The sequence below is a fragment of the Channa argus genome, chromosome 17 (assembly GCF_033026475.1).
Source record: "Channa argus isolate prfri chromosome 17, Channa argus male v1.0, whole genome shotgun sequence".
Taxonomy (NCBI): domain Eukaryota; kingdom Metazoa; phylum Chordata; class Actinopteri; order Anabantiformes; family Channidae; genus Channa; species Channa argus.
Window position 1 is genome coordinate 10,468,389 of NC_090213.1, and position 13,597 is coordinate 10,481,985.

Consider the following 13,597-nt stretch of genomic DNA (forward strand, 5'->3'; position numbering starts at 1 on the left):
TGGCCGCAAAGACTAATATGATTCTTTCAACATAGCCTTGACGCTTGAACATAAATATGAGTCTTGTTTTGGGACTTTTCCTGTTGAGAATGACGCTGTCACGACCACTGGACATCGCCTAACAATGAAACACAACAATGGGTTATAATAAGCTGTTTGCACCTTTGACCTTTGGGATCTTACTGTAGCTGCAAATGTCTTGGTTTGCAATATGCTGTATTTAGGTTGGTGTGAGATAACAAAGCTTTGCACAAGCAAAATGGTTGAGCACTGTTCACAGATCACCGTTGTTTTAAACTAGATTGACACAAAATCATTCTGCAATGTAGGCATTGGCACAAACTGTTGAGCGGGAATGTATGTGTGCTTCTACTAACTTTGATTTATGGCACATAATGCTACTGCCAAAAGGTCTGCAGAACAAACAATGAGAGCCTGTGTGTGCTAAAATGTAATACTTTGAAATAATATTCAAAGGTTATTTCAACCCCACAACTGTAAAATAAACATTTGTAGGATGTATTCAGTTCTTTCCCACTCTTTCTCTCTCACCCTCCACTCTAACCTTAACCACCACATCTAAATGTCTATCCTAAAGCAAACACACAGTCTCTCTGTTACTCTGACACACGGCAACACTTTACTTCTGCAGCTCTGTATTTATCATGTATTTCTCTACTCCTCCACACCCTTCTTGTGAAGCAAACTCTTCTGAGATTACCACCTTTATTAAAAAAAGATCAATTTAATCCTCCGTTTGTACTCCCGTTATTACCTCTCCATCTCCGTGACGAGCCGGGCCAATAGAGATACCCAAAGGGGAGACTCTACTGTGGATCTGGTTAAACTACCAATCTCCACATCTCCAATATTACTTAGATTGATAAAGCTTAGTAAGCTTTAATGCTTGTGAATATTGTATGCGTATCATAGTGTCGTGATATACTTTGAGCATATAAATCCTTTATTTTTACTAATTGTACTATGCTCTTAATATACAGCTGTTGCTCTGTGTTTTTCTCAATCTCTCACCAATTGATAAACCATAGCTAAAAAATGCATTCATATACTAATGGACAGAATGTAGTAGGATTTGTAGTAGAATGTAGTAGAATGAAGTAGGATTATCTGCTGCAATATTCTGTATTTTATATATTGTAAGTGGCATTAAATGTTGTCCAAGCTACACTCTTAGAACATAGGCACTGTAGTCAATCCTGTATACCGTAAATCATCTTGCTGTTTTTAAATACTCACCGGAGAACCAAATGTATGTCCACAGCTAAAAACAATTCCCAACATGTACTGTACAGTATTCACTTCTATTCAAGTATTTGCTTAAAAATAACAGTATCCAGCTGTTTGAGATAATTATTTGGCCCTTTATAATGACTAAGGAGTTATCTAGGAACCAATGAGTTTGAGGCAGAGAGCCAAAGGGAATGCAGAAAAGAAGGCCAAGCATCTAGAGTGTTGGTTTTGACTTTTTCGAGGATTTAATTGAGCACAAAAAAGTACAGAAAAACAACAGCTACAAACAGCAGTAACAGCAAAACAGTGCGCGCAGTAGTAGGATCATAACTAACTTCAAAAAACTAAATGAATACACCTTTTACTGAGTAGTGAGTAGGTTTTATTACTGTTCAAACATTACACCAGGCCTAATGAAAATATTTATTTAAAAGTAATTGCTATAAGAATTGGCTTTTATTCGTTATAATAATTGTGTGTTGCATCGCCTTAAGACTCTAATTATAATTGATAAAAAACATTGCATATTGCGTGTCTATACATTGCTATTCTCTACTACTATAGTTACTGACTGAAAATAAAACCCTTGTGCCTTCTTCCTTGTTGGCTATATGTGTTGTGTTATGCATTGCCCCCCTAAATCACGTTAGCACAGGCCTCTGGAGCCCAAATCCCTGAAGTGGTCTCTCATCTGGCCTCACCACATACTAGAAAACAGAGGGAGGCTAATGTGAATCAGCCACTCGCTGTTTCATTAAAGCACAACCCCTCTGTCCGCCCACTTCTCCGCTGCATGTCTTGACATTCATTTGGCACTGTGTTGAGTTTTCACCCAACTTGTCAGGAAACTATAACCGGTCACAGAACATTTCCTAACTGTAAGACACTCAGTAGTGTAAAAAAAAAAAAACAAAGAAAAAAACGCACTGTTGAACTTGACTGCGCAGCTCGGTGGTACATACTTTGCTGAAGGGTCTGGAGTCTGGGGAAAGCAATTGCAAAAATATGAGCAGCAAGTCTGACACTCGGCCGCATTGGCACTGTACCAACAGATTGGACTTACTTGGCAACACTCTGTCATCTTATAGTTTCCAAATAGGCAGACACAGCTCCCCTGTGGCTGGGTGTTCTGAAATGTGATACACTGGTGAAAATTTGTTTACTCAAGCACTGAGTCTAATGTGTCCTCCCAGGTGCTCTGTGCCCGACTGTCATTGATTATTATGTGTATTGACTTTGTTTATTATTGGCGAAAATCCATATCGAGGAATAGGGCTCCAATTCCTTCACAGTGAGGATTCACCTCCTGCTTCTCCCTTCTTTGCCTTCACAGTTTAGACTGACAGTTCTCTCTTGTTCACTCATCCATCCTTTTCTCCCTGAGGGATTATTATTCATGCTTGGCCAGGCTGCTCACACCTTTCTCACACCCAGACTGGGGGCACAGATCCACAGATTCAACAAGCTCCATCAGGACATGCAGGCCAAGCAGAAAGGCCATGTAACAGAGTGAGGAAAAAACGTAGGGTGTTAAAATAAAGCATCCTTTTTATATCTTTGAGACAGGAAGTGGGAAAGAAAGGCAAGGATGTATGACAATAACAGAGTAATACAAAGAAAATAATTTACATTTACCCCCCTAAGATTGTTTAGTCAATTTAACATACTGTATTTCACATATTAAGTGCTGTCAAAGAACTTTGTGGTGTTTTCGAGTTTTCTAAATAAATCTCCCATCTGGAAAGGGAGCAGTGTTGCTACCCCCGCAGTGTCATCACACTGGCGATAGGCGAGAAATAGCCCACCATCCCTGCCCGGAGCTAGCTGAGAACATACACAGCAGTACCAAGCATACAGATGTTCGCATTGCAGCTGTATGAGGGGAATACAGGGTACATCAAGGGTGTGGTCAGTGTCGAATTACGTGGGATTAAGGTTTGACAACTCTGAGTGATGGTCTGCGTGTTTATAAACACTGGTTACCTCTGCTGTTTTTAAGGTGCTGGTGGCTTGTTGTTGCCTGACTGAGCACTTAATCTGATCACACCTCAGTGATGATTGAGCATTTACTATGACCTCATAGGCATGTTTAAAGCATGCAAAGACACACCCTGTACATCCCTGTAGCTCCCAAATTTAAATGAGAGTAGTTTTAGATCTCATATTTTTTTTAATGATTCTAAGATAATGATTCGATTTATTTTTTTTTTTTTAGCACATAGTGTGACTTAATATAAAGGGAATAATAACTGTAGCTGCTGAGAAAATCAAACAAGAAAATACAGATTTATTCTATCTGACATCTCCAGGGCAAGTTTTGTTTCCACTAATGTTTTGGAAACCTTGGATACACACCTCTTCCCTTGGCAAAAATCTGCTAATATTTCCATTTCTTCTCTCCCGTAAAAGTTCAGGTAAAATACGTGTTTGTGTGTGTGTGTCCTCTTGCTTCTTCGCTTTTTTCCCTCTTCATTGTTTTTCAGCCCCACCTCATACACTGCCAGGTCCTGGAGAGACCATTGTCCCAGATATCTGCCCTCTGATCAGTAGTCCTGTCCCAACCTGTACCAGGCTGATTTATGGGGCCTGACAGCTAAGCTTTTCAGGGACGCCTCAGTTAGGAGATGAAAAGGGCAGCTTGGAAACACCAAACTCTAGGAGTTTGCAAAGTCCCTGAGATGCACAAATGTAGATGGTATTTGTGTAGGTGTAAATAATAAGGATCACATCCTGCCTTGTTCTCTCTAGTACTTGAGCTCTCTGCTGTGTGACGAAACGTTATGTCTTTTTAAACAGACATAATGTCTATGATTTGGACAAAGGATAAATGCAACCGCATCAAAAGTTCCAGAACCAGCTTTCTTACTTCACTGCCAGCGATGTTCTGCACATTCATGCACATGCACAAGTACTTCCCCTTTTCGAATAAAGTTTATTGTTTATTAGAAAATTTTAGATTTTGGAATAGGCAAAATAAAATGAAGGATTTGGAAATTGAAAAGCTAAATTGCAGACTTTCCTGCTATTACTCCACCAACAGTTGAGACTTCACACACCAAATTTACTCCATTTTAAACTGTTAAATGTTTGTTGCTTGTTGTGTAATGCAGGCAGAAGAGCAGATTTAAATGGTCTGCACTTATATAATGCTTTTCTACCTATTGGTAATCAAAGGGCTTCACACTCACAATCACACACCAATGGGGGAGCTGCTAAGTTGGGGTTCAGTGTCTTGCTCAAAGACACTTCGACATGTTACCGTAGGAGCTGGGGATTGGTGGACAACCGCTCTACCTCTTGTGCCACAATAATGAGATTAGGACACTTAGGGCAATTGACTCTAAATGGCTCTTCGTCCTTTACATCTACTAGCCACTATGTTTTCCCAAAATGCAGAATCAGTGTTTGTGTGTGTGTGTGTGTATCTACCTGATGCAACAGGCAAATCAGGAAAATGTAATTTCATAAAAGTTATAGACTGATGCCCACACATGTGATCTCACTGCCCTGCAGTGTAACTATGTTGATCACCCATCAAAGTTGTAATGATTTTATACTGAGACAACGAAAAAAAGTGAATGTGACAGACACAGAAAAAGGAGAGAGGTTAGAGGCAGAATGGTAGAGACATAAGAAGAGAGACAGAGATAAGGAAACCGAGAGAAACAGGAAGGATGGGAGGAGTTGAGGCATGGCAAGCATTTTGATATTTTGACACACCAGAAATTGATTTAAGGCAGACTGCCAAAGAGTAAATAGTGTTAAGTGCATCCAGCTCTGCAGCCATGAAAGGGCCAGCTGATTCCCTGGCAGTCTTTGGCAGTTCCACAATCAGCATCACTGAAGGAGGAAATGGCACATGTAGTGCTGTCATACTGTAGATAATGCATTACTACAGTGCTAAGAGGGTGTGCTCATGTTAGTAGATATGCACTGAAGATGTGTGTGCAGTGTTGTGTATTTACTTGTGTATTTAAGTGTATGTAAGTATGTAACTCTTTTGTGCAATGGCCCAGGAAAATTTATACAAGTGCTGCTAAATTAGCAATGTATGATCAGTGCTAATGAACAGTTGGCTGTGATATTTGACTCAATGAATGATTCTGTACCAAAACAAAATCACAGCTCAGCCCCTCACTATCTCTTCCTTTTGCTTTCCATCTCATGGCCTCTCCCTTAATCATAAACAGACACATTCCTGCAGAAATGAAGCAGGCTATGACGCAGAACCTTTCAGTAATGTGACCACACTTTATGAGGCTGAGCTGCCACAAGCTGCTATAGCCAGCTGTTGGTGAAGCCTGCTAAACTGCCAAACACAGCCAGACTTTGTACAGTAGAAGTTTTTTTTAAATCTGTTCTTTGCAGTACAGGATGCATATGAGAATAAAGAACAGTCCCCATTTTAATAAAGTAACAATAGAAGTGAACTTTTTTATTTGTCACTAACACACAGGTGGGGTGAAAAGAATCCTCCATTGAGCACATTGTGAGCACACTGTGACCTAGTTCCATCAGGGGCTATACACAAGTGGAATATAATATTGTACCTGATAGAATACAGCTCCCTTTGCTACTGTCCTTGTACTGAATGTCTTTACAGTGGCCTACTTTGTTTATAGTTAAATGTCAGTTTTCTGCTCTTTTCATTGTAATAGTGAGAGTGTGTATGTCCCTCTGCAGACTCTTCGGTGGCATATAACCCTGGAGCCCTGGGCCAGTGAGGGTCACTCTCTGGAGGACGAAGCCAAAAGGTTCCTAAACTACATTACAACACCACAAGTGAGTTAGTATCATTTGAATTCTTACTGGCATTTAAAATGCATGTTCAAAAAAAGATTTATTTAACTGGTTCAGTAAGAAGTGAATATATAAATAAATAAATTTGCAAGCTGGAGTGTCAAATGCAACTTAATGCATTTAATGAGTTTTTGTACTTTACCTTACTACAGCTTCTTTTTTATTTACTACATCAACAGCTGATTTACATGCAGAACAATAAAGGCCCATAAATTATCATGCTTTATTTTAGACAAAATTAGATATGCAGATAGGCTACACATAAAAAAAAAAAACGAATTCCATCTCATTCCATCATTCCATAACCCTAACACACAAGTACTGGTAGATTAATATCCCAATAACAAAGGGGCAACAATGTGAAAAATTGAATACAAACATTTTTCTTGTAATAGTAGTACGTAGTATTTTGACTTTTACATAGGAACAGGATCTGAATAGGAGAGAGAAGAGTATAATTTTGACTGGCCGTTGTTATGTATATCAATGCAAATCTGTGCCCACTGGTTTCCAGTCTTTCACATTCAGCTCAGCCACAGAGTATTTGTCTGGCTCAAGATCACACACATTACTCTATTGATTATCATACAGATGGAACTCACAGCTTTTCTATTCATACTTAATCAATGAGATGTCAGAGAGTGTTTGTTGATCCACATTAGTATAAAATTACTGAAAATCGATTGAGATATTCAACATCATAACTTTAGGATCTTGAAGGACTGAGAAAGCTTGGATTTCTCCAATGCAAAGACACAATTTAATATTCACTATCCAAAACAGAGATAAAAATGTGCTGCTGCATGTGCTGCATTTTTATTTCTTTTCTTTTTTCATGGCAATGAAATTGGCTTAGGGATAAATCAGCAACTTATCATTTCCTTCACACAATGCGGCCAGAACACAAAGTATTCAACTCTCAGTGACTAAGCGCTCTTTCAATATCATCCACAAAGCATTCGGCTCACAATAAATTTGCTTCAAGATGTGTGTAATTGAGTCCATGTGTGCAGCCACTTGTGTGTATTCGGTTAAAAAGTAAAGACAAGGACAAGCTGCATGGGTGTGCGCGCGTGGCTGTGTATAAGTGTGTGTTTGTGGGAAGCTGTAGAAGGGAACAGTCCATCATAGACAGTGACAGGCGGGGGTGGGGGCTGGGGGGGAGTTGGTGGGGGCAGAGCAGCATCCCCAGCTGTAATGCTGACTGACACAGTGCCTGGTGGAGCTGTAACTCACAGAGATGGACTGCGACACAACTGTCCAATCAACAGCAGTGAGGGCATCTTTCATGCATGCATGCACCAGCACACGCTCAGACAAGGAGAAGTGTTTCCAAAACAAGATTATTTTTATCTGAAAGAAATGTGCTGCAGATGATTTTATGATTTTAATATTTACTTACTGTTCAATCGTGGTAATGAATAAAAACATTGTTTAAGGTCAATTTTTACAGCCCATTAATCCCTGTAACAATGTTCAGCAGTCAGCAGTTCAATGCTACTGATCACACTGCAGATATGAAGTGGCAAAATAATCAAGAGTGATTTTGCATTTCACTGCTCACTGTGCATTGTGTGCAATGCTTTCTGCTAACAATGATAAACATAGTGGAGCTTGTTCCAAATTTACTCAAATAGATTACTGCACCACCCACATGTACGATAATATTCTTGTGCTTTTTACAACAAAAACAGATTGGGTGGCTTTTATTCACTGTCAAGCAGTGGCACTCCATTTGACTCAACTGCCCCCTTCCTGCCTGACTTGTCAGTGATTGCTCTGATTACAGGGTCGACCGAGGTTCATTTAAAAGGCCACAGCAAGGAAGCAATGCCTAAGAGATTCTTTTGAGAGCTATAAAACTCAAACTCACTCATAAGAGAATGTAAATATGCATAATGAACAGTTTCAAATGTCAAAACAAGTGAACAATAGATGTGAGGGTGGGATAAAACGCTCACTGTTCCTTGACAACAGAATATTTTTGGAAAGCACAAATCATTCCTCGGTTAGTTCCTGCTTATTATTTCAGGTTTATTTTCTACAGATTTATTTCACATATCCTGAGAGAACACTGAGCAGGTTCAGACTCTATAATTCACAGTCCACAGGAACTAGAAAGCCAACAAGAAACTTTTGAGTTGAGCTCAGTCACTTCTAACTGCAAACCAATGGCATGTGTACACAGTTTATGCAGTTACATGCTTTATGTAAACATGTGGAAACTCAAATAAGCACTAAACATGTTGAGCTAAAAAGTTGACCCCCCCCCCCACACACACACACACACAAAAACACACACGCACACACACACACACACACACTATATTTTCTTTTTCAATGTTTACATGTTTTCATGTGTCCAGCTGTTGTGTTCATTGGTGGCTGGTGAAGGAGCTGCTCAAGGGGGATCCAAGGGTCCCTGGACGGTGTGTCTGGATTCAAAGTACAGCCTGACCCACAGGATACAGAGACAACACTGCAGGGTCTACTCTTTTGGGTGGGTATACACACACACACCGAACACCTTTCAACCTCAACTACTTCATCTACAAAATTAATCTTTAGTATTAGCACATCAATCTAATCATTACTGTAATCACTTAGTAAATTAGCTGTCTGCACATAAGCTCGGTGTCAGCACCTGATTTAGTCAGAGGGTTTAAAATGTCAATTTTCAGAGAGTCAGTGAGATTTCTGCACATGCCTCAGTAATTCTAGTCTTCATCTAGTTTTATGACAGACTGTGATACATTTCAGGTGAGAGAACTGTTGCTGTTGTAAGAGTAAGCGAGAGAAATTCAGGGTTTTCTTACTTTATTTCATCAAAGAATAAAGACTATTTTTCACACAACAGAGAATGAAGTTTGTTTCTATCTCAGTCTCTTGTAAGACAAAGCATCGTTTTATGTCTTTCCATTTCAATGACTGATCACTGAGACTGTATTTAAGCAGGAGCTGTCTTCCTCTGTTTGTTACCGTGGCTCTGCAGTACAAGAGTCCAAGTCAGCCCTCACATTAAATGGTCTACACAGCCTGCCTGAGGTTAAACAGAACAGATTTCTATTTAGACTGAGGCGAAGGAGTTTATCCAGCTGTTCACTACCTTCATCTCATTAGTGTTTTCCTGCTACCTGCATCTGCATGGGACTGACTAAAAAGTTTATATTTAAAGAAAAAAAACCCTCATAACTGGAGATGCTGTTCTTTATTTAGTAAATGCAAAAGCCAACAGCAAACAATAGCAGTATTTGAAATGATGAACTCACACAATCAGTCAGATAAACAGCTATCTCTAACTATCATTTTACTCACAACCTCCTTGATGTTGGAAGAATGAAGCTGGTTTAAGAATGGAAAAAAGATCCATCCATCCATCATCTTTTACGCCTCATCCTGTTCAGGGTCGCTGGAGCCTATCCCTGCTGTCATTTGGGTGGGAGGCGGGGTACAACATGGACAGGTCACCAGCCTATCTTAGGGCCAACACAGAGAAACATCTACTGACAGACAACTCTCCCATTCACACTCATATTCACACCTACAGGCAATTGGTGGATTCAAACTGGGGACCTTCTAGCTGTGTGGTGGCAGCTTTAACCACTTCCCCACTGTGACCCTCATGCAGAGCTCTTTAATGAATATTTCAAAATCAACTTTCTGTCTAACATCTATCTCCTCTTACTGCCTGATCTATGTTGTTGCTCCTTTTCTTTGTGTAATATTGGGGACAAATAACTGATGTAATCAATTACCAGCTCCTGTTCTTCAGTTATGGACTGGACCTGTTCAGGCTCTTTATTCTCTGTCTTTCTGTGACTGTGGCACAGGAGATAGAGCAGTTGTCCACTACCCCGGCAGTTGTTGGTTCAATCCCTGGCTCTTCCGGTCACATGTCAAAGTGTCCTTGAGCAAGACACTGAACCCTAACTTAGTTGCTCATGGTGATTGGCCAGTTGCATAACAGCTCCCCCATCCCCCAATGTGTGACTGTGAGTGCGGATGGGTGAAAAAGAACCAGTGTAAAGTGCTTTAAGTACCAATAGGTAGAAAAGTGCTATATAATTGTAGACGAGTTAGCATCTTTATTTTTCCCCCTAAGCTGTCCTCTTTCTGGCTCTTCTGTTCAGGAAAGTTTCTCTTGGGAGCACTTTCCTCATGTTATCTCCTCATCTGGGGCCTAAAAGATCTTTTTTTCAGGTTTCTAATGACACCTCTAACACAATGGAGATATCATAGTCACTTTCAGATGCCATTGCATTTTTTATTTGTTATGTAACAATATCATATCAAGAGTAAAGATAATCTTTTTAAACTGTTCCTTAGCTGGAAGATCACATCCACTCCGCCTCTGTTTCCTCTCACTGAATGAAAAATAATTTTGAATGTAATCACTCAGGCCACCAAGGTATTTGACCTTTTTAAGATTGGAGAGTCAATCGCTCCCTGTTGACTTTGTGGATCAGCTCAGCCCTGCCCTGCTGGGCCTTCGCTGGGCCTGCAAAATACTTTTTTGCAAGCGGGGTAGCTTGTTAATTTGGCTGTTGAGAGACAGCACAGGTGTGCTGGCACCAAGGCAAGCAGATTTCAGATGCTGGCGAGAAGGAGGGGAGCAGAGCTGCCGCTGTTTCTGGCTTCCTGCCTCACAATGGAGAGAGGGTCAGAGGTCAAATGGAGAGACTGGAAGAGAACACATCTGACATCCCCTGACTGACTGATGGGAAGTCATTCCTGCAGACAAGCTACATAGATATGAAGCAAAAATGAAAGGGTTGTTTTTCTATCCTCCAATTACCCTCTATGTGACATAGTTTAATAGCGTACACACGAACACACACACAGAATCCTTGGTCCTGCTCTTTAATCTTTGCCAGGTGTCCAGGTTTGCAAAACCAGTACACACAGAACACTGGCTTTAATAGAAGTATCATATACTGTTAAGTGTGCACGTGTTTATACTGCTGAAATCAGTACATTACTGTGTGTACACATGCATGCGTACTCTTGTGCCTGTATGGTTGATATGTCTAATTTGCATGCTGTTTAATGAGCTGTGAAGGGTTATGCCTGGACAGGATGAGCAGCTGTTCTCTGATTGGTCTGTCACATGATGGTGGATGAAGGGTGTTGAGCGGGGGGGAAGGTTGTTGCTGCGCCTGTCTTTTGATCTTACATAACCTTTTCTCCTCATTTAGCTCAATGAGCTATCAACCATCCACTGCTGTAAAAAGTGCCTGTTCTGGCCAATTGGAGCAAACACTGAATGTTTACTCATCATTTATGCTGTAGTTTTATAATAGCCAGCTGTAGTTGCTGTTACTTCATAAACAATTTTTATGGTATATAATTTTCATAGTATAACCAGTGACAAATATTACTTACATTTTACAATCTTGTCCCTACTGTGTTAAATTTAGTAATTATATTATTTATTAAAACCATTATATTGTTGTTCTTGTCCCTGTGGCTGTTATTTATAGTTAAATAGAATCGTTAAATTAAATTATTATTAAATTAAATTGTTGTCAAATTGTTAAATTGAATTGAACAGAAATCTCAATCACATATGTACTTGGTAACAAACAGATCGTACAAAAGAGGAAAAAAGAACTGTACTAAATAATATGCCAACGCATGGCACCGCTGTGTCTTTCTCTTTCATAGAGGAATAGGAATAAGGACTAAATTAAAAAGCTTAGAAAACTAGCCCAGTCTATTTGCTTTTAGAAAAAATAAGTAAAGGAATCCCAAATTCATTTCCGACCGTTGTCCGCATGTTGGTTTGGCACGGTTTTTACACCGGATGCCCTTCTTGGTGCAACCCTGCCCAATTTCTATCAGGCTTGGACTGGCACTGCACAGGTCGGGAGGGGAATGGGCTCTTAGGGTTCAGTGTCTTGTACAGGAATTGAACCACTCACCCTGTGGTCTGTGGATGACTGCCTTACCATCTGAGCTACAGCCTCCCCTTCTGACGCAGAAAAGTTGGACCAAATTTTAAAATAGGATCTATTCTCTGAAAAAACAATTTTAGCTACAACATGATAAAATTATAGTCTTAGCCAGTTCTCCTTTATTTCTGAGAGAGTTAAAGCGTAGGTGTAGGTGTTTTGTTTAGTTAAGGTTGGCATGAGAGTGGTGCTATTTAATTTTAGCTCAGAGCATGTACCTCAGTCTGTGTGTTTAAATCTGCAGAGAAGCTATTGTGGGATGTGAACAGTGTGACTATGTGGTAATAAAAAAAAAAAAAAAAGCAGACGTTCTAACACATAATTTTTGTGAGCTAAGGTTGAGGTAGAGACCTTTTCACAGAAGACAGGAATCTGAAAATGAAGCAGCTAGAGCAGATTCTTCTATCATCATTCATTTTATTAAATACACCTGAGCTTTTCTGAGTCGAAATGTCTCCTGTTGAAGGTGAAGTGTACTTTCTGGCCCCTCGGAACGGCTTACAGAGTGAGCTGTTATTAATGTTATTAATCACACTTGTGCCTTTCCTGTTTTGGCAGGTAAAATGCGTCTGACAAGGAAAAGTTCGAAGCCTCTCTCTCTCTCATTCTGCTCTGAGAAATTATAGTTAAAAAATAGATTCAACTAGTCACTTTCTCATTTTTCTTGCCTCAGGGAACGTGGCTTCAAAAGTTTTTATGCAAATCGCTCTAGCTGCCCTACCATACAGTTGACCTTACCCAAGACCAGCAGAGAGGATTTTTATTCCTCAAATTGGAAAGAGGAGTAATGACAATCTATTATAGGCCATGTAGCTGTGTAGTTGTTGAAACTTACAGAATTTATATGCAGTATGCTAAATCAAAAATACCAGAATTTTACCTCTCGAAAATCATGTGTGATGTGGTGCAATGTGTGATGGAAGGAGAAGAAAGTGCATTGGAGAGACTGAATCATGACTGACTGTCTTGGTTCGGTCAGTATTCGAAGACCACCAGGGGATTTGAAACAAGAGGGTGTGGTAGCAAATATTAAAGGGTAGAAAGGAAAATCTGAAAAGGAAAGAGGCTGCAAGTCAGCAAAGCTCTTCAGCCCACCCAGCATTTGTTAACATCCAGAGACACTGTTGACATAATAGTTCAGTGGTAGGACAGACCGATTCAAGTGTCTGTTTACCAGGCCTAAAATCCACTGGGTGTTTGGGACCTATCACATGCAAACACTTCTTCACAGCTGGTTGCCATGATAATCTAGACAGCAATGAGTCTCTTCGTAAAACCACTGAAACCTGTTTGTAGTCATTGTCCTGTCTCATGCGCACAGGCATACATCTCACAAGAGATGATAGAACAGCTAGCAGAGATGCTCCTCTATCAGCATTGTCATCCAGAAGTGCCATGACTCACCGTGCTCAGCCCCCACTGCTGCCTGATGCCTGACATTTAAAGTGTTGCTGCAGTGATTCCCAACCAAAAACAGTCCACTAGAGAACAGGAAATGCCCAATGGGCTATTTAGTATTTTTAGTATTATAAAAAAAAAAGGCATCTGGTTGCATTTCATGCTCTTCCATACACTCATTTCTCATTTCCCCTCTA

The 13,597-nt window shown here is 40.1% G+C and overlaps 1 protein-coding gene across 1 annotated transcript in view; it reads left to right on the plus strand.

Moving 5' to 3' along the window:
- Positions 1 to 13,597, plus strand: part of mettl24 (methyltransferase like 24) — a 28,106-nt gene that overhangs the window by 8,594 nt on the left and 5,915 nt on the right. Inside the window, exons 2-3 of the mRNA XM_067481969.1 lie at positions 5,935 to 6,033; positions 8,418 to 8,551. Coding sequence (XP_067338070.1) covers positions 5,935 to 6,033; positions 8,418 to 8,551 — 233 coding nt within the window. The remainder of the gene's footprint in view (positions 1 to 5,934; positions 6,034 to 8,417; positions 8,552 to 13,597) is intronic.